The 19,848-nt window shown below is 38.4% G+C and overlaps 1 protein-coding gene across 1 annotated transcript; it reads left to right on the top strand.

Moving 5' to 3' along the window:
• Positions 1-1,452: 1,452 nt before the first annotated feature.
• LOC121275636 (biotinidase-like) lies at positions 1,453-18,868 on the top strand. Its single transcript, XM_041183133.1, has 3 exons — positions 1,453-1,782; positions 10,976-11,125; positions 16,539-18,868. Exons 1-3 carry the CDS (start codon positions 1,570-1,572, stop codon positions 17,808-17,810), a joined length of 1,635 nt encoding a protein of 544 aa, XP_041039067.1. The 5' UTR covers positions 1,453-1,569; the 3' UTR covers positions 17,811-18,868.
• The last annotated feature ends 980 nt before the right edge of the window (positions 18,869-19,848 follow it).

Raw genomic sequence — 19,848 nt, 5'->3', positions numbered from 1 at the left:
GATGTAGACATCAATGTCCACACAAGAATTGGCAAAGCAGTGTCAATCTTCCAGCAACTCCACACAGTCTGGGCACCAACACCATTAACACTGCCATGAAGCTGTGATTCCATATGCCCATAGTAGTAGAAACTGCAATCTATGTCATGAGATATGGAAGATAACAGCAAAGTTGTCATGTAAGTTGAACATCTATCACCAGTATTGGCTATGTAAGATCCTGGGCATCACATAGAGACTCAAAATCACCAATGAAGAAGTGCTGCAGAGAACTGGTCAGAAGTGCCTCTGGGCCATTGTGATGGAAAGACAACTGAGACTGGCAGGACATGTATTTAGCCTCCAGGGGTACAGAATGGCAATAAAATGGACACCATCAAATGGAAGAAGAAGGTGGGGCTGGCCAAAGACGACCTGGCAAAGTACATTTGAGGAGGACCTTCAACAGCGGGAGACCATCCGGGCTGGAGCAAAAGAGTTGCAATGGACCGGGGCCAATAGCGGAGTCATGTTCTCCATTATCTTGAAGGGGACCGGAGGAACTAAACCTAAGTGTCATGGCTTTTCATACATCATATATGAGGCCATTGGGTTGCAACATCCAATGAAAAACAAATGAAATTTTGGAATGTAATCTCAAAACAAGTATAAAAATCGTGAAATTGAATAGAATAGAAAGGAATTTCACTCACTCAATCCCTTCGAGGGAAGGGACTTGGACACAGGTTGTTATTCAGGGCTGTTTTCTCATTTTTTAATAATTATATTTTGTGCATATATATATAATTGCTTTTTGAGTTAGAAACTGAGGGATATATCAGCTGTTTTGAAGCTGTTAGTCTTTCTAAGCCAGTATGCATGTTTAATTTCAACCTTTTAAAACTCAAACTCCATTTCCTCACAATTTACTCTTCAATTTTAGTGCTGTCTTGCACAACTAGCCATGAACCTCGAGCTCAATTTCAGAGAAGGCTGTATCTAATTTTATTGTAACCATGAATTTTCAAAAGTTGACTAGTTGTTGTGTGTGTTTTTTTTACCATAATTATGTAGAGAATGAACAACTGCATTTTACTTTTTGTTAATGTTCCCATGATTTGCAGTTAAGCTTCATGATAATAATTTACAGATATCATACTAACTGTTTCACTTATTTACTTCAGCTGACAAACTTATTGAAAAGGCCCAGCTGCAACTGGTTCAAACAACAATAGAAATAGACATAAAATCTTGCACATTTGGACTTTAACAATGACTGGAAACACTGCTGTGGTAAGCAAAAGGAAGCTGTTAAAAAAAAGTGCAGTAAAGTCTATGGAATGTTAGTCAATGCCAACAGTTGCACCACGTGGTGTTCAGCTGATAAACTGTTTACAAGGGTAGAGTCCAATTCTGCACAATGAACAAGGGATGATGCTGGTTGGTCAGGTCATTTCTGACCACACCTCTCTTGCAAAGAACACATTTGATGTTAACTGTTGAGCAACATTCAAAGTATAAATATTCAGGCTAATCTCGGAAGTTTGGTGTTGTCACTTATTATTGCACTGAAACATAAAAGATTCAGACATGAAGGCATTTTGCTTGATGTGGCTGTTGTTGGTGGGGCAATGCTTTGTAATCCCGGTATGGGGGCTGAATTTCTACACCGCAGCAGTCTATGAACACCCGGCAGTGCTGACTCCAAGTTCAAAGATCCCTTCTACACATGAGGAGGCAATGAAGCTTATGCAGAAAAACCTGGACATCTACCAAGAGCAAGTCCATGTAGCAAGCAAACAGGTAAAGCAACTTTCTCAAGCTTGATCTGCTTATTCAGCACAAAATATTCATTTACTCTTATTAAGTGTGGCTGAATTATAAACAGATAATATCAGGGATTAAGAAAATAAACACAGGAGTTTGTAGCAAAATGTTTTCAAAGGAATAAGAACATTTGGGCGTGTTATGAAGAGACATTAATGTATATGTTGTTATTGGAAATTATTTTTACTCGGACTTGTAGTAGGGTCTGTGCCTGTGCGTGTGTTGATGTGTGGCTTAATTGGATTAAAGACAGCCAGTCTAGTGCTTTGATGTATAGTGGTTTTGAGATGTAAACAGTAAGGTAGAGGGGACATCTGCATTGTGTTGAATAAACCATTCAAAGACTGTGGGTGAAATCTTGCACCTAGCTAGGAAACAAGAAGCAATATAATTATATTATTAATAAAATTGGTATTATGAAAGGGATTTTATTGTTAGAGGAGATGGAGTTCATTGGGCCTGGTGATGTAATGAGAATTTGCATTCAAAGAGAAGTTAGGTATATACAGAAGAGTTTTGTGTGTGGAAGTTGCAGGCATGTAAGATCTAAGCACCTGTAAGACCACAACTGTCTGCAAAGGAAACAAATTGAAAGGAACCTCATTTTGAATTTGTAAGATAAAATATGCTTTCCCTGGTGTCTGTTTAAAGTCTTTAGGGGTTATTGTTGCGTTGGGGAAGATTTTAGGAGTGATTAATTTGGGGACTTGTCTAATAGTTATTATGGTAGTAATTTGTAGATGCATATGTGTTTAATACTGTGTAAAATTAATAAATGTTTAATTTAATTTTTATAAACAAACCCCTGGAGGCTTGATGGTTTCATTTCTGAATTCAGAGCTGCCTCTCAAACATACCAATTGAAAATATAGGTTATGACAGTTGTTTAAAGTTTCCCTCTGAGATTTCAAATAACTCAGCCTTTACCAACTGATGTGTCATAACAATGGGGGGCTCTTGACAGGATAATATTTATAATTCCTTGATTGGTTTGGAATTGGTGAATCTTAAGGTTATGAGTACAAGAAGCTTTTTGAATTCAGGAGTTGATGAGGTATTTTAGAAGTAGTGAAACTACAAGATGACTTTGGCAATTGCTAAGACTTGTCGGGGAGTAGAAGATATAACTCTCATTAGGTTGGAAAAAATAACCAAGAGTAAGTTAATAGAGTTGGCAGATAAGTTAAAATCGGGGTTACCTGTGGGGATGAGGAAATCAGATATAATTTAAAGTATACTACAGCATCTACAGTTGGAAGTGCAACCTGACACTAGTGAGGCACAGATGGAGGTTGTGAGTCTTCAGTTACAAATGAAGACACTTAAATTTGAACAAGCAAAGGAACTGGAAAAACTCGAATTAGAAGCAAAGGACAGAGAAATGGCTTTTAAAAGGGAACAGGTGGAAAGGCAGGAGAGAGAAAGAAAACAGGAAAATGAATTAGAAATTGTGAAGATAGAGAAGGAGGAAAGAGAAAGAGAGAGAGAGAGAATTCCAACTGAGAATGTTGGCAGCTAAAAACAGTGGGTGAGGAAAGACTTATCTTCAGAGTAGAACCCAGTGGGGAAATTTGTACAAGTTCTTCCAAAGTTTGAGGGAAAAGATATTGAAGCATTCTTTATTTCATTTGAGAAACTAGCTAAGCAGATGAAATGGCCACAGGGAAACTGGACATTATTAGTATAGTATACTTTGCTGGGTAGAGCACTTGAGGTATATGCTTCGCTATCAGAAGCAATGTCGTTGAGTTATGATGTGATGAAAGGTTATTTTGAGTACCTACGAGTTGGTTCCTGAAGCATACAGGCAGAAATTTAGGAATATGAGAAAACAGCCTGGGCAAACTTATATTGAGTTTGAAAGAGTAAAACAAAGTAATTTTGACCAATGGATACGAGTGTTAAAAACAGAGACAACCTATGCAGCTCTTCTTAGGGAAGTAATTCTTTTGGAAGAATTTAAAGACTCAATTCCTTCGGTAGTGAGATCTCATATGGAGGAACAGAGGGTTGATTCTGTGATACAAGCAGCAGAGAGAGCTGATGATTATGAGTTAGTTCATAGAGCTAACTGTTTTTTTTGTCACCCTTTCAAATTGGAAAAGGACAAATGGTGGGAATGTGAAAGGAAGGCAGGTAGTCAAAGAAGAAAAGGAGTGGCAGGGAATTCCCAGGAAGTTTTTGCTTAGAATAAAAAGGAAGGTGCTGAGGGTAGAAATGACATTCGAAAAGAAAACACCTCAATTTGTAATAAAGTGGGGCACACAACATCAGGGTGTTGTAAATTGCAGGGAAAATCTGTAGGAATTATTGGGGTACAGAAAAGTTCTGGAAGTAAAAGTACTGTGGATTCTAAGGTTCAGGCATAGGCAAAACCAGTGGTATGTGTACAGGTGAAACAGGGAGAATCAGTGATAGGTAAAGAAGTGGGAATGTTTTCACATTTACCATAGAGAATTCTGAGGAGCAGGTTGCAGAAATGTTTAAAGGCTTTGTGTGTGAAGGGAAAGTCTTTCATTGTGTACAGGGTGGAGCAGGTAAACAGGGGTTAGTCAATCCTTAATGTTGTGAGATAGTGATATTTGTTGTTCAAAAGGAGTACTGCAGGACCAGGTAATAATAAATGGGGTTCATGGAGATGCTAAATCTTTTCCATTGTGGTAGGTTAATTTAAAGAGCAAGTGGAGGACAGGTGAAGTTATAGTTGGAGTAGTGGAAAAATTGCCCATTGCAGGGTTTCAATTTATTCTGGGTAATGATGTAACTGGATAACAAATGTGGGTGATGCCTATGGTAGTTGAGCAGCCTGTAGAAGTGTTTTCAACAGAGGTCTTACAGGCGGAGCACCCTGGGTTGTTTCCTGATTGTGTTGTAATGAGATCAAAGGTTCATAGGGAAGAACAAGAAAAACAACAAGGGCAGACAGTTCAAAGGCAAGAAGAAGGTGTTAAAATCCAATTAGCTGGCACTGTGTTTGATAACATTGTTCAGGAGGAAAGAATACAGAACAATTCAGCTGAAGTGTTTAACTCAAGGAGGTTAGTGGAGTTACAGAAAAATGATTTGCAATTAAAGCAGTTATATCAGAAAGCTTATTCAGAAACAGAAGCAAAATGTATTCCAGTATGTTATTATCTTCAAGGAACATATTTTAATGAGAAAATAAAGGTCAGATCATGTCTCAGCAAATTAAAGTTGGAGGGAGGTGCATCAGATTGTTAACCCATTAAGATATAGAAATGAGATTCTGAGGGTTGCTCATGAAATTCCAATAGGGGACATTTAGGAATTAGGAAAACATAGGAAAAAATACAGAGATTTTCTTTTTGACCAGGATTGCATAGGGATGTAGTCAAAGTCTGTAGAACCTGTCATACAGGTCACGTAATAGGAAAACCACAAGCAGTGATTAAGTTAGTACCTTTAGTCCCAATACCAGCATTTGAAAAACGTTTTTCAAGGTCATGATTGATTGTGTAGGACTCCTCCCTAAAACTAAAAGTGGAAATCAGTACTTACTGACAATAACGGATGTGTCTACCAGGTTTCCTGAAGCAATAACTTTAAGAAATATTGCAAGTAAGAAAATTGCTGAGGAGTTAATTAAATTTTTTACAAGATATGGTTTACCGAAAGAAATACAATCAGACCAGGGGTCGAATTTCATGTCAGAGCTGTTTAAGGAAATAATGAACATTTTGGGGATAAAACAGTTTAAGTCAACAGACTATCATCCTGACTCACAAAATGCTTTGGGAAGATGGCATCAAACTTTAAAAACTATGATTAGCATGTACAGTCAGGATTATCCACATGATTGAGATACAGGAATTCTGTTCTTGTTGTTTGCTATTAGAGATGCTCCCAATGCTCCTAAAAGGTTTTTTTTAGCCCCTTTGAACTAGTTTATGGTCACGAGGTAAGGGGACCACTGAAATTGATCCATGAGAAACTGGTGGGTCAAAATTCAATAACTATTCTCTTGGATTACATATCAAATTGCAGGGGAAGATTGATCAGAGCATGTGAGTTGGCTAGGGAACATTTAAAGATACCACAGCAAGTGATGAAAGTGAAGGCAGAAAAGAAAGCTAAAGCTCGCAGTTTTGTTTTCGGAAAGAAAGTATTAGTTTTGTTACCAGTACCAGGTGGTTCATTAAATGCAAGATTTAGTGGGCCTTACAGGATTGAAAAGAAATTGAGTGACATAAATTATTTAATAAATACTCCAGATAGAAAAAAGCACAGGATGTGTCATTTAAATATGCTTAAAAAGTATTTTTACAGGGAAGAGGAACAAAAAGAGGTATTATTGATGGTGGATAATGAGAAAGAAGTAGAAGAACAAGAATCTGAAATTGATCTTCCTCTAATCAAATTGGATAATGAAGGGATGCTTGAATATTTAAATGAAATATTGAGTTACCTTCCAAACAAGTGTTAAAGTGATTTGCAAAAGCTATTGCAGTCATACAAACATATTTGTGGGAATAAATTAGGAAAATACATTTAGCTATACATGATGTCTCTGTACAGGTTTCACCTTCAATAAGGCAGCCTCCTTATAGATTACATGCGGCAAAGCTATCACAAGTACAAAAAGAAATTGATTTCATGCTTCCAAATGATGTCATTGAGTCTAGTTGTGGTAAATGGAATTCTATTGTGCTGGTACCGAAACTGAATGGAACACAAAAGGTGATTGCGGTGACAAAAGTGGATTCATTTCCTATATCAAGGTTGGAAGGTTGCATTGAGAAAGCGGGACAATCAAAATTTATCACAAAGATTGACTTGCTAAAAGGTTATTGGCAGGTACCGTTGTCGGAGAGAGAAAGGAGATATCAGCCAGTTTTAAGTCATGCCTTTTGGTGTGAAGAATGCACCTGCAACATTTCAAAGACCAACAAACAAAGTAATTGCAAGTCTTAGCAATTGTGCCGTTTTATATTGATGATCTAATAGTTTTCAGTCCTACATGGGAGAAGCATCTACAGCAGCTGGAAAAATAATTTTCTCGATTACAAGAAGCTAATTTGGTGATGCATTTGGCTTAAAGTGAATTTGCAAAAGTGCAAGTTACGTATCTAGGCCATACCATTGGGCATGGTAAGGTGGTTCCGAGTGATGCAAAAGTCAAGGCTATCTATCATGGGTTTCCCAATGCCTACAACAAAATTAGAAGTTTTGAGATTTCTGGGCATGATTGGGTTTTACTGGAAATTTGTACCAAATTTTAGCCATGCTAAATGCTTATGTAATCTATAAGGAGGCTGCCTTATTGAAGGTGAAACCTGTACAGAGACATCATGTATAGCTAAATGTATTTTCCTAATTTATTCCCACAAATATGTTTGTATGACTGCAATAGCTTTTGCAAATCACTTTAACACTTGTTTGGAAGGTAACTCAATATTTCATCTAACTATTTGAATAAGAAGTTTCAATGGACACTGGAGTGTCAGAAGTCATTCATTGAAAACTGTATTAACCATGACACCAGTGTTGGCAGTACCCAATTATGCCAAGCAATCCAAGTTGGCCATTGACGCAAGCAATATAGGCATTGGGGCTGTATTGTTACAAAAAGATGACACTGGAATTGAAAAACCAATAGGGTATATTTCACAAAAGCTGAATGTACAACAGAGAAGATATTCAACGATTGAGAAAGAGACCTTGGGTTCGGTGTTAGTGTTGCAGTATTTTGAAATTTATGTTGCCAACAATTCATCAGAAACAATTGTTTATAAGACCACAATCCTTTGAAGTTTTTGGACAAATTTGAGACAAAAGTGTAAGACTTTTCAGGTGGAATCTATCATTACAACCATTTAATCTATGGATTATACATGTTGCTGGTAGATACGTCATCAAGAGTTTGAAGCTTAAGGGAAAATTGAACATTTTTTTAAAAAACCTGGGCACTGAACTGGAGTGATTTCTGTTGATACCAGGGAATTGTGTAAACATATTGCTATGTTATTGCATGCATCTGATAGTGTAATGAGTATAGGAGATATTGAGATGGGCTATTTAAAAAATGAAGCCGTCTTTTAGGATTATGGCTGTTCATTTTTTGATAGGGAGGGGATGTCATTAAAGAGATGTTAATGTATATGATGTTATTGGAAACTATTTTAAATTGGACTTGTAGTGGGGTCTGTGCCTGTGGGTGTCTTAATTGGATTAAAGACAGCTAGTCTGGGTACTTTGATGTATAGTGGTTTTGAGATGTAAACAGTAAGATAGAGGACATTTGCATTTTGTTGAATAAACCATTCAAAGACTGGAGGTGAAATCTTGCACCTAGCTAGGAGACACCAAGCAATATGTTTATGTTACTATTAAAATTGGTACTATGAAAGGGGTTTATTGCTAGAAGAGGTGGAGTTCAAAGAGCCTGGTGATACAATGAGAATTTGCATTTAAAGGGAAGGCTAGGTATATACAGAAGAGTTTTGTATGTGGAAGTTGGAGGCATGTAAGATCTAAGCACCTGTAAGACCACAACTGTCTGCAAAGGAAACAAGTTGATGGGAACCTCATTTTCAATTTGTAAGATAAAATGTGCTTTAAAGACTATGGTTTATTGTTGCCTTGGTGAAGCTTTTAGGAGTGATTAATTTGGGGATTTGTTTAATATTTATTATGGTAGTAATTTGTAGATGTGTACATGTTTAATACCTTGTAAAATTAACAAATGTTTAATTTAATTTATATAAAAAACCTCTGGAGGCTTGGTGATTTCATTTCTGAATTCAGAGTTGCATCTCAAAGATACCAATTGAAAATATAGGTTATGCCAGTTGTTTAAAGTTTCCCTGTGGGATTTTAAATAACTCAGCCTTTACCATAACCATACCATAACAGGCAAAACTTTCACTTTGCAAAATATTTCATATAAACTTTTGTTGCATAGTGGGATTGCGGTTGCCCCCCATTCGAGCACAGGGTTTTTTGGTCTGCAATACTGCTAGGGCAGGCTGCTGTGAATATCCAGCCTGTGGCTAGGTTGCAAGTGTGAGCCTGATATTGTTGCTCGTTGGGGAATATATTGGTAAGGACACCTAGAGAACCCAGCTGGTGTTCTTTCAATAGTACCATGGGATCTTTTGCATCTGCCTGAAGGAGCAATTTGAGTTTGGGGTTAATGTCCCATATGGACAGGCCAACCTGTCTTCAGTACTGCACTGAAGTTTCTTTTTGAAGGACCTATTTGAATTCACCTCATTCCCCTGCTCCATCTCCATAATACTGCAATTAATTATCGAATTCCATTGTGAAAGTTATTATTGGCTCCCTTTCAGTTTCCAGTATTCCACACCATAACAACCTCCTGTGTAATTTGTTTTCCCTCATTGCCTTTTGTTACCAATTACTCTCAATCTGTGTCATTTGGTGACTGACCCTCCATTATGGAAATATTTTGTCCTTTTTGCTCTATCAAAATTCAACAAAATTTTGATCATTTCCATCAAATCTCACCCTAAACCTCTCTGCCTTAAGGAGATCAATCCCAGCTTCTCTAGTCTCTCCATATAACTGAAGTTTCATATCTCTTGTACCATTTTACTTCATCTCCTCACCCTCTCTAATGCCTTGTCATGCTTCCATAAGACCATAAGACATAGGAACAGAATTAGGCCATTCAGCCCATCAAGTCTGCTCTGCCATTCAATCATGGCTGATAAGTTTCTCAACCCTTCTCCTGCCTTCTCTCCGTAACCTTTGACAACCCTTATAACCTTATAACTTGATAAGCCTTACCAATCAAGAACCTATCTATCTCGGTTTTAAATATACTCAATGACCTGGCCTCCACAGCCTTCTGTGGCAATGAATTCCTTAGATTCACCACTCTCTGGCTAAAGAAGTTTCTCCTCATCTCTGTTCTAAAAGGTCTTCCCTTTACTGAGTCTGTGCTCTCAGGTCCTATTCTCTCCTACTAATGGAAACATCTTCCCCACATCCACTCTCTCCAGGCCTTTCAGTATTCTGTAAGTTTCAATCAGATCCCCCCTCATCCTTCTAAACTCCATCGAGTATAGACCCAGAGTCCTCAACATTCTTCATATGTTAAGCCTAAGCTGTGTTTTTAAATGTTTGGTATAACTTCCTTGTTTTTGTACTCTATGCTTCTATTTATAAAACCCAGGATCCTGTATGGCTTTTTAACATCCTTCTCAACTTCCCCCGTCACATACAAAAACTTGTATACAAACAGAATATATACCAGTAGGGCTGTTGGTAACTGTAACCTCTTCAAAATTGTACCATTGAGTTCATATCGTCTCTCTTCATTCTTCCTGCCAAAATTTATCAGTCTTCAGACTACTCTGCATTAAATGTCATCTACCATATCTCTGTCTGTACTATCCTATTATACAAACTATCCTCAGCACTGTTTACTACATTTCTGAGCTTTGCATCATCTGCATTGAAATGATGCCTAGTCTAGGTTATTATGATCTATCGTTAAGAGCAGTGGTCCCAATACTTCTTGTTCATTCTTTCATGGAATGTGAGTGTCGCTGCTAAGGCCAGCATTTGTTGCCGTTCCTTCACTGTCACTGGGTCAATCTCCCTCTCTAACAGCACCCTGGGTGTACCTACACCACAGGGGCTGCAACGGTTCAAGAAGACAGCTCACCATCATGTTGTCATGGGCAATAATTGCTGGCCTAGCCAGAAATGCCCACAACCCATGAATGAATTTTAAAAATAGTCGAGCCTGAACCATTGACCATTTGAGACGGCCTGCATGCACAGAAGAATGATTCATCCCTTTCATTAAAGAAAAGTGCCAATGCATACTTCAAATGTCCCACTTTAAATTTAAATTTGGTTTGGTTCCTATCCTTAGCGACACTCATGACCACTTAGCTGCCTCATATTGATGTGTAACTTAGTACAGCACTATTCCACTTGTTGCTTATATTAGTTGTTAGTTTGATATGGGGATGGGCTTTGCAAGCACAGTATAACATTAGCATTATCCTGCCAATAAGTACTGTGCTGTATTAAAACATTAGCACTATCCTGCAATAAGTACTGTAACAGCACTTTCCTGACAAAATGATCATTACAGTTGTACATTATATTTCAGGGGTTTTTATAATTGTGATCATGCTATTGTATCAAACTATTCTTTTTATCTATACTACAGGGAGTTAAGATAATTGTATTTCCAGAGGAAGGTCTCCATGGCTTTCACTCCAACAGAGCTTCTATGTTTCCATATTTGGAGCCCATTCCAGATCCTAATGTTGTTCAGTGGAATCCCTGTCTGCAGCCAACAGAATATAATGATACAGAGGTAGGAGTTATACAAAGTTTGCACTTAATTTAAGTATCTTGTTATATCTTAGGAATTTTTAGATCTCTTTTGTAACTCTTAATTATAAGCATTTAGGAAACATTGATGTCAATTTTCCCCAAGTACTTTGTGAAAGCTCGACATCTGATTGGAATATGTGAATTGGTATCACTTTGTAAATTTCTCTAAATTTTACAACACGTTACCTGCCGAACTATGTTTGTGGAAAACTATTAACATCTGTATTTTAAAAATGGTTTTGATATGGTGATCTTGCTAAATCATGGTCCTGAGATGGAGGCTTCTCCACTGGGGATGTATATTGGGAATTGAGTTGTACTCCCTCCATAATTTTCCATCCATTCCTTAATGGGCAGAAATCCATTACAGAGATTTCAATATGCACTCACAGTGTGTGAGGCTTTTCGCTGAGTGCAATTTTGTAGAGATTCCCAAACTATTTCATTAATTAAAAGAAGAGTAATACATTAAGGGCCCTTGTATAAGAAAGGCGTTTAAGCCAAATTAATGAATGGTCAACTGCTAAAAAATTATCCTTTCTTCCTTCTTTCACAGGTTGACTAATTATTGTGCATTTCCCACCATTTTTCTTCTTATTTTAGATTTCTAACATTTGTAGATTTTAAAAAAATCAATATTTCTCAATTTTATCAGCCCCATTCCTAATCAATAACTTGCCTAATTCTTTTTTGAAAGCAATAGATAATTTTAACTTGGTTTTGTGAGAGCCTGATTTGCAGTTCCATTATTTGTAGAGAAAAATTCTCTTCTGATCTGAACGCTCATTTGGGAGTCATTCATTTAATGCTTCCATTCATTATCACAGTCCAAGTTTGATAGCACATTTACATCTATGTTATCTGCCACTTTCAGCTCCGAGTCCTCAAAGCAGTCTTATCATTCCTATTTCAACCCTTTTGAAGTTAGGATCCTTTTCAAGTTAGGATTTCTAAAGCCACACAATATATGCAGGCCTACTGTGTTATGGTGACTGGAGAAATTAAATTCTGTTTCATTTAATAAGATTTTTGGATTTTACCTACATTTTTGGGGGTTGCATTCCACATTCTGAATTTATAATTACACCTCTTGATTAATGGCTTTACTACATGGGATTGCAGGATTTTCTGGAATTTTACTAGAATTTTGGGGAATTTCACTCCATGAATCAAATCAATTTTTCCTTGAAACTGATAAATCAGTGGAGTTAATTATAGGGATAATGCTCTAGTGGAATAGCATTTAGGAAATAATGGCCCATTATTCTGGTCTCTGTATAATTGGAGATGGGACTTAAGTTGGAAGAGGTACCTCAGGACCCTGCTGGAAGTCCTGACACACAGACTTACCTTGTAATAGCAGGGGGAAGTTAAACTTCCAATGGGTTTATCCCCTGCTGTCTGGGACCCTCCATGAAGGTATCCGACCTGAACTTAGGGTGGAGAGTTGGGTGTGATAGGCAGCGCTTGCCCATGTATACCCTGTGGAAATGTTAGGCTGTTTAATGCCTGGTCTAACAGCTGGGTAAGTCAACTGAGCGTCATAACTGACAACATACCCACACCCCACCCCCCAAACAGCCACCATCAACCTTCCTGATCACCCGGCTACCCCATCCAACCCAACCTGACTACATCCTGACACGACTGCCCAACTACATCCCCAACCTGACTACTGCCTGACCCAACTATGCCCCTAACTAGACCCGACTACCTCCCCACCAATCAACTAAACCCCCAAACACACAACTACCGCCCCCACGGCGACACAACTAACCGCTGCCCTGACTATTCACTCACCTGCCTACTCATCTTATTCACTCACCCAACTACCTACTCACAAATCTACCCCTCACAAACACGGACCTTTAAAAATGTAACTGAATATAGCAGTAGTGCCATAAGAAGGAGACGCGCCCTCTCCTTCCTTCATCGCTCATGCACTCACTGGACTTAGCCTGGAGAGGCTGTGCTGATGGATTTCTGCTTCAGCTGGGATTGGAAGTCCTGGCCAAAAATGGTTAATATCATTGGGTCGGAAAATTTTCGCAGGCAATGGCAATACTGCCAATAGATCTGGGCCAATATGTTGCAACATGATTGTCCCAATTCTGCAATCCATGTTCCCTGTTAGCACGGCTTCCCATTGAGAGCAGGGGATTGGGAAATTATGCCTTAGCTAGTTTCAAAGAAAACTAAGGATGGTTAAAAACTAAGAACAAAGAATTGCAGCAATGACCACATCCTGGAGAACGGTATAAGAAAAATTTCCAACTCTGATCTCACCAGTGATGCACATAAGGGTAAGATGGCATGATTTAACTTGAATTTAAATGTCACAAAGACACAAAGTACTCAACTATATGCTTCATACTGACTATTATTTCTTGGTGAACTGTCAGTTATGTCTACCTGTGCCATGAAAATATAATAATTTTTATTAGGTTATTGGGATTTATTGTAAAGTAGGAATAGTGGGATCTGGATAGTGTGTATGTGGGACTTAATTGAATTAAAGATAGCTGGTCTGAAGGCTTTGATGCATCAAAAGGGAAGCTAGGTTTGAAATGCTAAGTAAGTAAATATGGCTGAAGTTTTAGAATGTGAGGTGTAAAAGGGAAATTTGCATTTTGAGATAAACCAGAGTAGTTGTGAGTTTCAAAGAGAGGGTGAAATGTTACACGTAGCCAGAATAAGCCAAACAGTATGTTTATTTTTCCCCAAAGCTTACTGATAAAATAGGTACTATGAAAGACTATTATTATGAGAAAGGTAAAGTCCAAGGACATATTAAAAAAAGGGATTTACATTTAAAAGAGAGAAGCATGCATAAAGGAGATAAGGTTATGTGAAAGGAAAGAAGGCATTCTAAGATCTAACCATTGTGAAAAGCCTCCAGCCTCTATGTACTAAGCTGCTGCCTGTAGGAATCAAAGCTAAGAGAATTCATTGTGAATATTCCTGTCCAGGGTATCGTGTGCTTTGCCTGGATCTGTTAAAATCTATTTTGTTTTTACTGCTGCCTTAACGGAGGTGTAACTGGGAGTTAGATTAATTAGGGGAGCTAGGAGTTATCATAGTAGTAATGTGTAGACCTATGTATGTGCTTAAAATTATTTTTCATTAATAAATGTTTAATTTAGTTTTATAAAATCCTCCAAGTCTTGGTAGGCTCTTTACTATTGAATTCAAGGCATGCATCTAGAAATCAAAAAACAAATTGCAAAATAGTTGTGGCAATTATTTCAAGTTTGCCTCTGGGATTTGAGCAGCTCAGCATTTGCCATCTGTTGTGCCATAATAATCTGCCCTTTCACTGTGTACCAGTTTCCTATTTTATTTTCCATTGTGCATTGGCTTACATTGAGACATGTTAAAATCGACCCGCCATTACTCCCAACAAAATAAACATTAGTAATTTAATCTGCTTATAAACAGAAGTACTCATATTTCTGCTCTACTGGTTTATGGTTGTAGAGTTGTATTATAGAATTCTGCCTTTTGTGACTGCGCTGTCACAGAAATAAAGCCAGATTACAATGAACTATGAAAACTTCAATGCATAGCTTCATACATCAGCTCAGTTCAAAGATGGCAAGAATGGTGCAGGACTACACTGCTTTTTAAAATCTTAAAAGTTGTTACTTTTGCACATAATTTGTGAAGATGTGTGTTATTCTTTAGCCATCTTAAAAAGATCCATTTAGGTATTAATTGGAAATCTAGTTTTAACACTGAAGTTTTTACTACTGCTATCTCACTTTGTTTTTTATCTCTGAAACATATTGTGACATGATCCAGCAATTGTTAACTGTCCACTGTTGCCCTGGAGTTCATCTAATGAATTTTAGACAACACATAAAGCAAAATAATAGCAAATGAGTGCAGCAATTTAGGAATAACATTAATTGAAAGTGGGTTCATTTTCTCACCTGTTCCGTGAGGTGAGAGTGACTGCCCTTGACATTAAGGCCACATTTTGACTGAGTGTGGCATCAAGGAGCCCTAGCAAAATTGGGGTCAATGGGAACCAGGGGGAAAACTCTCTGCTGTTTGGAGTCATATCTAGCAGAAAGGAAGATGGTTGTGGTTGTTGGAGGTCAGTCATCTCAGCTCCAGGACATCACTGCAAGAGTTTCTCAGGGTAGTGTCTTTGGCCCAACCATCTTCAGCTATTTCACCAATGACCTTCCTTCCATAAGGTCAGAAGTGGAGATGTTCAGCATCATTCATACCTCCTCAGGCACTGAGGCAGTCAATGCCCAAATGCAGCAAGATCTGGACAATATCCAGACTTCGGCTGAGATGTGGTAAGTAACATTTGCACCACACAAGTGCAAGCAATGACTATCTCCAACAAAAGAGAATCTAAGCATTGCCCCTTGATGTTCAAAGGCATTACCATCAATGAAGCCCCCACTATCAACATCCTGGGGGTTACCCTTGACCAGAACCTGAACTACACTAGCCATATAAACACTATGGTTACAAAAGGCTAGGAATCTTGCGATGAGTAACTCGTCTCCTGATTCCCCAAAGCCTGTCCACCATCTACAAAGCACAAGTCAGGAGTGTGATGGAATACTCCCCACTTGCTTGGATGAGTGCAGCTCCAACAACACTCAAGAAGCTTGACACCATCCAGGACAAAGCAGCCCGCTTGATTGGCACCACATCCACAAACTTTCACTCCCTCCACCACTAACGCACAGTTGCAGCAGTGCGTACCATCTACAAGATGCGCTGCAGGAATTCACCAAGGCTCCTTGACAGCACCTTACAAACCCACGACCACCACCATCTAGCAGGACAAGGGCAGCAGATACAAGTGGACACCACCACCTGGAAGTTCTCCTCCAAATCAGTCACCATCCTGACTTGGAAATATATCGCTGTTCCTTCACTGTCACTGGGCCAAAATCCTGGAACTCCCTCCCTTATAGCTCCTACACCACATGGACTGCAAGAAGTTCAAGAAGGCAGCTCACTCACTTCTCAAGGGCAACTAAGGATGAGCAATAAATGCTGGCCCAGCCAGCAAAGCCCACACCCCGTGAATGAATTAAAAAAGTAACAAAGGGGCCATCTTGACTCCTGAGCATCAGGAAGCACCACTCTAAACCCATGTCTGTGTTTAACTCCTCCTCTTCATATTTCACCCTTTCCTTGGGCATCCACCTTAAATTTGCTACATAGTTCCCTGAATATCAGGAGCAAAATAATTCACCATTTTGAGTTTTGTAAATCAGCTGTTCTAAACACACTTTAGTGAGGGATGAGATTTTTTTTTGCAGATAAGAGCAAAATATGGTTTATTGTTCTTCAGTTTTGTTGAAATAAAATGTACATTCATCACAAAATGTATTAATGTTGCCATATCTGTTTTATCGTAGGTCCTTTATCAACTGAGCTGTATGGCTAGAAACGGCAATATGTACCTGATAGCAAACATGGGGGAAAGACAAGCCTGTGAGCTTAATGACCCTCAGTGTCCACCAGATGGAAGATATCAGTTTAACACAAATGTGGTTTTTGATGCTGAAGGCACTCTCATAGCCAAATACCAGAAATGGAACCTTTACTTTGAATTTGCTTATGACAAACCTAAGACTTTGCAACATGTCATCTTCAATACACCTTTTGCTGGAAAATTTGGCATCTTTACTTGCTTTGATATATTGTTCTATGAGCCAGCAGTAAGTTTAATTGAGCATTATGGTGTAAAACAAATTGTATTTCCCACAGCCTGGATGAACCAGCTGCCTCTCTTATCTGCAATAGAGTTTCATCAAGCATTTGCCGCTGCATTCGGTATCAACCTTCTAGCAGCCAATCAGCATCATCCTGAATACAATATGACAGGAAGTGGCATCTACACTCCTTTAGATTTCCCCTATTACTACAATGCGAAGAGCAGTGAAGGAAAACTTCTTGTTGCCGAGGTCCCTATAATTACATCCATTAAAGATCACAGCCCAGAACAGTCTAAGTCTCAGAGGACATCAGATTTTCTTCAGAGGAACAGTCATATCGAACTTTCTGTCCTTCAGCAGCAGAAGCGGAGAGTAAAACCAGAAAAAATTGGCCCATTGAAACATTCTACACTCTCCCACGTAGATAGTCCTGGAAATATTTTTCATGCTTTGATGATGTTTGATAATTATACATTTATCTCTTTGAAAGGCAAGGAAGGTAACCTGCAAGTTTGTTCCAACAGCCTTTGTTGCCATGTAGCCTATGAACATGCTAACACACCCAGTGATCTGTATGCTTTAGGAGCCTTTGATGGGCTTCACACAGTAAATGGCATCTACTACCTGCAAGTCTGTGCCTTGGTGAAGTGTGCAGGCTCTAGATATGACACCTGTGGACAAAATGTTACAAGTGCCTCCGACATCATAGGTTTTAAGTTGTGGGGGAATTTCAGCACACGCCATATTTTTCCAGAAATACTGGCTAGTGAGATGAAAATGTATCGTGCGGATACCATAGGATGGGATAAAAATGATTTTTATATGACTAAGAACGGGATGTCAGCAGGTCTTGTGACTGCAGCACTCTATGGACGGTGGTACAAAAGAGATTCTTCTTCTCGAGGTGTCTGCCTGAAGGCAGATGCTTCGCCCAACCATGGCAAAGTGTCATTTTTTTTAAACTATGGTTAGGGTAAAGCAGCAGCCTCTTGAGTGTACCTCAGCCAGAATGGGAATCGAACCAAGGGCTGTTTGCAGAATATTTACTCACTGATAAGAAATTAAGACCTGTAGAAAATCAGAAAGATTTAGAAGTCTAGGTAGAGAAAACATCAAAAACTAGTGGACAGGTGCTAAACAATTTAATAGACTAATGGAAAGTTGACCTTTACCTCAAGGAGGCTAAGATACAAAGAATAGAAGTTATGCTACAGATATATAAAGCTCTGTTCAACCCATTCGGGGTACTGCCATTTGTTCTGGGCACTGCACCTCAGGAAAGATATATTTTCATTCAAGGGGATGCAGCACAAATTCACCAGAATGAGACCGGGGCTCATGAACTTAAACTATGAAGATAGATTGCACGGACTAGGCTTGTATTTCTTTGAATGTAGAAGATCGAGCATGATTTAATTAAGGCATTTAAAATGATTCAATGGGTTGATAGATTGAAAAGAAATATTTCCTCTGGTGGGGAATCCAGAACAAGGTAACATAATCCTAAATGTAGAGATAGGCTGTTCAAAGTTGATGCCAGGAAGGAATTCACAAAAAGGATATGAAAATATTGAACTCTCCCATAAAGCTGTTGAAGCCTGGTTAACTGAAAATTTCAAAACTCATTGATTGTTTTTGTTAGGCAGGGTATTAAGGCTTACAGAGGATGGATTTAAGATACAGATCAGTCATAATCTAAATGAATGGCAGAACAGGCTTGAGGGACTAAGTGTCCTATTCCCATTCCTCTGTTCCATGGCACATAGTACTGAAAGAGATGATGAAAAAAAAATTAAATAGGATCCAATATAAACAGAACAAACACACTTGTGTTCTCTGATAATTTTAAGTATTATCTTCTGAAAATTTTGAATACGTACAAAATAGAGTTAGAGAATTTTACACAACTATGAAAACATTTAACTTCTGTGCTCAGGATATTAATAGGTAATGATTTAGGTATGTGATACAGCAGCTTAAAAACAGCATATGCTACTGTTAATTAATATCAATTAAATCCTCAAAACAAATGCTTTTTCGTTCTATACAATGAATTTGTCGCTTTTATCTTTATTTTTACCACTCTAGTTGCATTTCTGGAAAATGATCTTTGCAGGGTTGGTTGAATATATTTCTGTAATCAAAGTATGAAGACATCAAAAGCAATCTTTTGTTCAAAGAGTGAATATACTAACAATTACCTCGATTTACATGTAACCATCTGGGCTCTAATTATAACTTTGACTCAATACCAAGTGGCTTTATAATTTACAGGGGGTGGGGGTGGGGGGGAGGGGGGGTGGGGGGGGGGTGGGGGTGGGGGGGGGTGGGTGGTGAGTGGGGGCAGTGGGAATGTAAGCTTTGATGAAGAATTGGATTTAGTGGTATGCCCATAAATAGTTATGCCTGAGTTTTGCTTTTACAATCAGAGTCTGTTACAATACTAGTAAAATGTGATAGTCAGTGCTATCACACTTTGTGTACTTTCCTTTTATCAAGAATTTTTAAATGGTAATGATGAACTCTCTCCTTGCTGTTTTAAGATCATTGCCTGTCTTGCTATTCTTTTAAAACAGAAAAGGCATCTTACTGTAAAGTTCAAGAAGGGGGAATTTATTATTTTTCATTTTATTTTTGGAAGTTGAGGGAAGAAATTGCCTGTAATGTTACAATAAAATGTTATCATAAACATTACAAAATTGAACTCAAATTTAATGGGGACAATTTTTCTGTGACAAGCACAGGAAGTAAGGGCCGAGAATCCTGGCATTAAGTTTTACATCCTTTACATTGCTCTGGGATCTCTGTGTTTCTCTGAGGGGATGGGGTGTGAATAATCATCATATTCAACAAGCTGTCAAATGAAATGGAATGGGAGGTGAGATTGCTCTCCTCCCTTTGGTCCTCAGCTCAACCATCCTCAACTTCTTCATCAATGATATTCCTTTGGCAGAAGGTCAGGAGTGGGTCTGCTTGCTGATAGTTACAGCTCCATTTGTAACTCTTCTGA

Source organism: Carcharodon carcharias, chromosome 3 (assembly GCF_017639515.1).
Source record: "Carcharodon carcharias isolate sCarCar2 chromosome 3, sCarCar2.pri, whole genome shotgun sequence".
Lineage (NCBI taxonomy): Eukaryota > Metazoa > Chordata > Chondrichthyes > Lamniformes > Lamnidae > Carcharodon > Carcharodon carcharias.
This window is presented reverse-complemented; position numbering and strand designations above follow the sequence as displayed.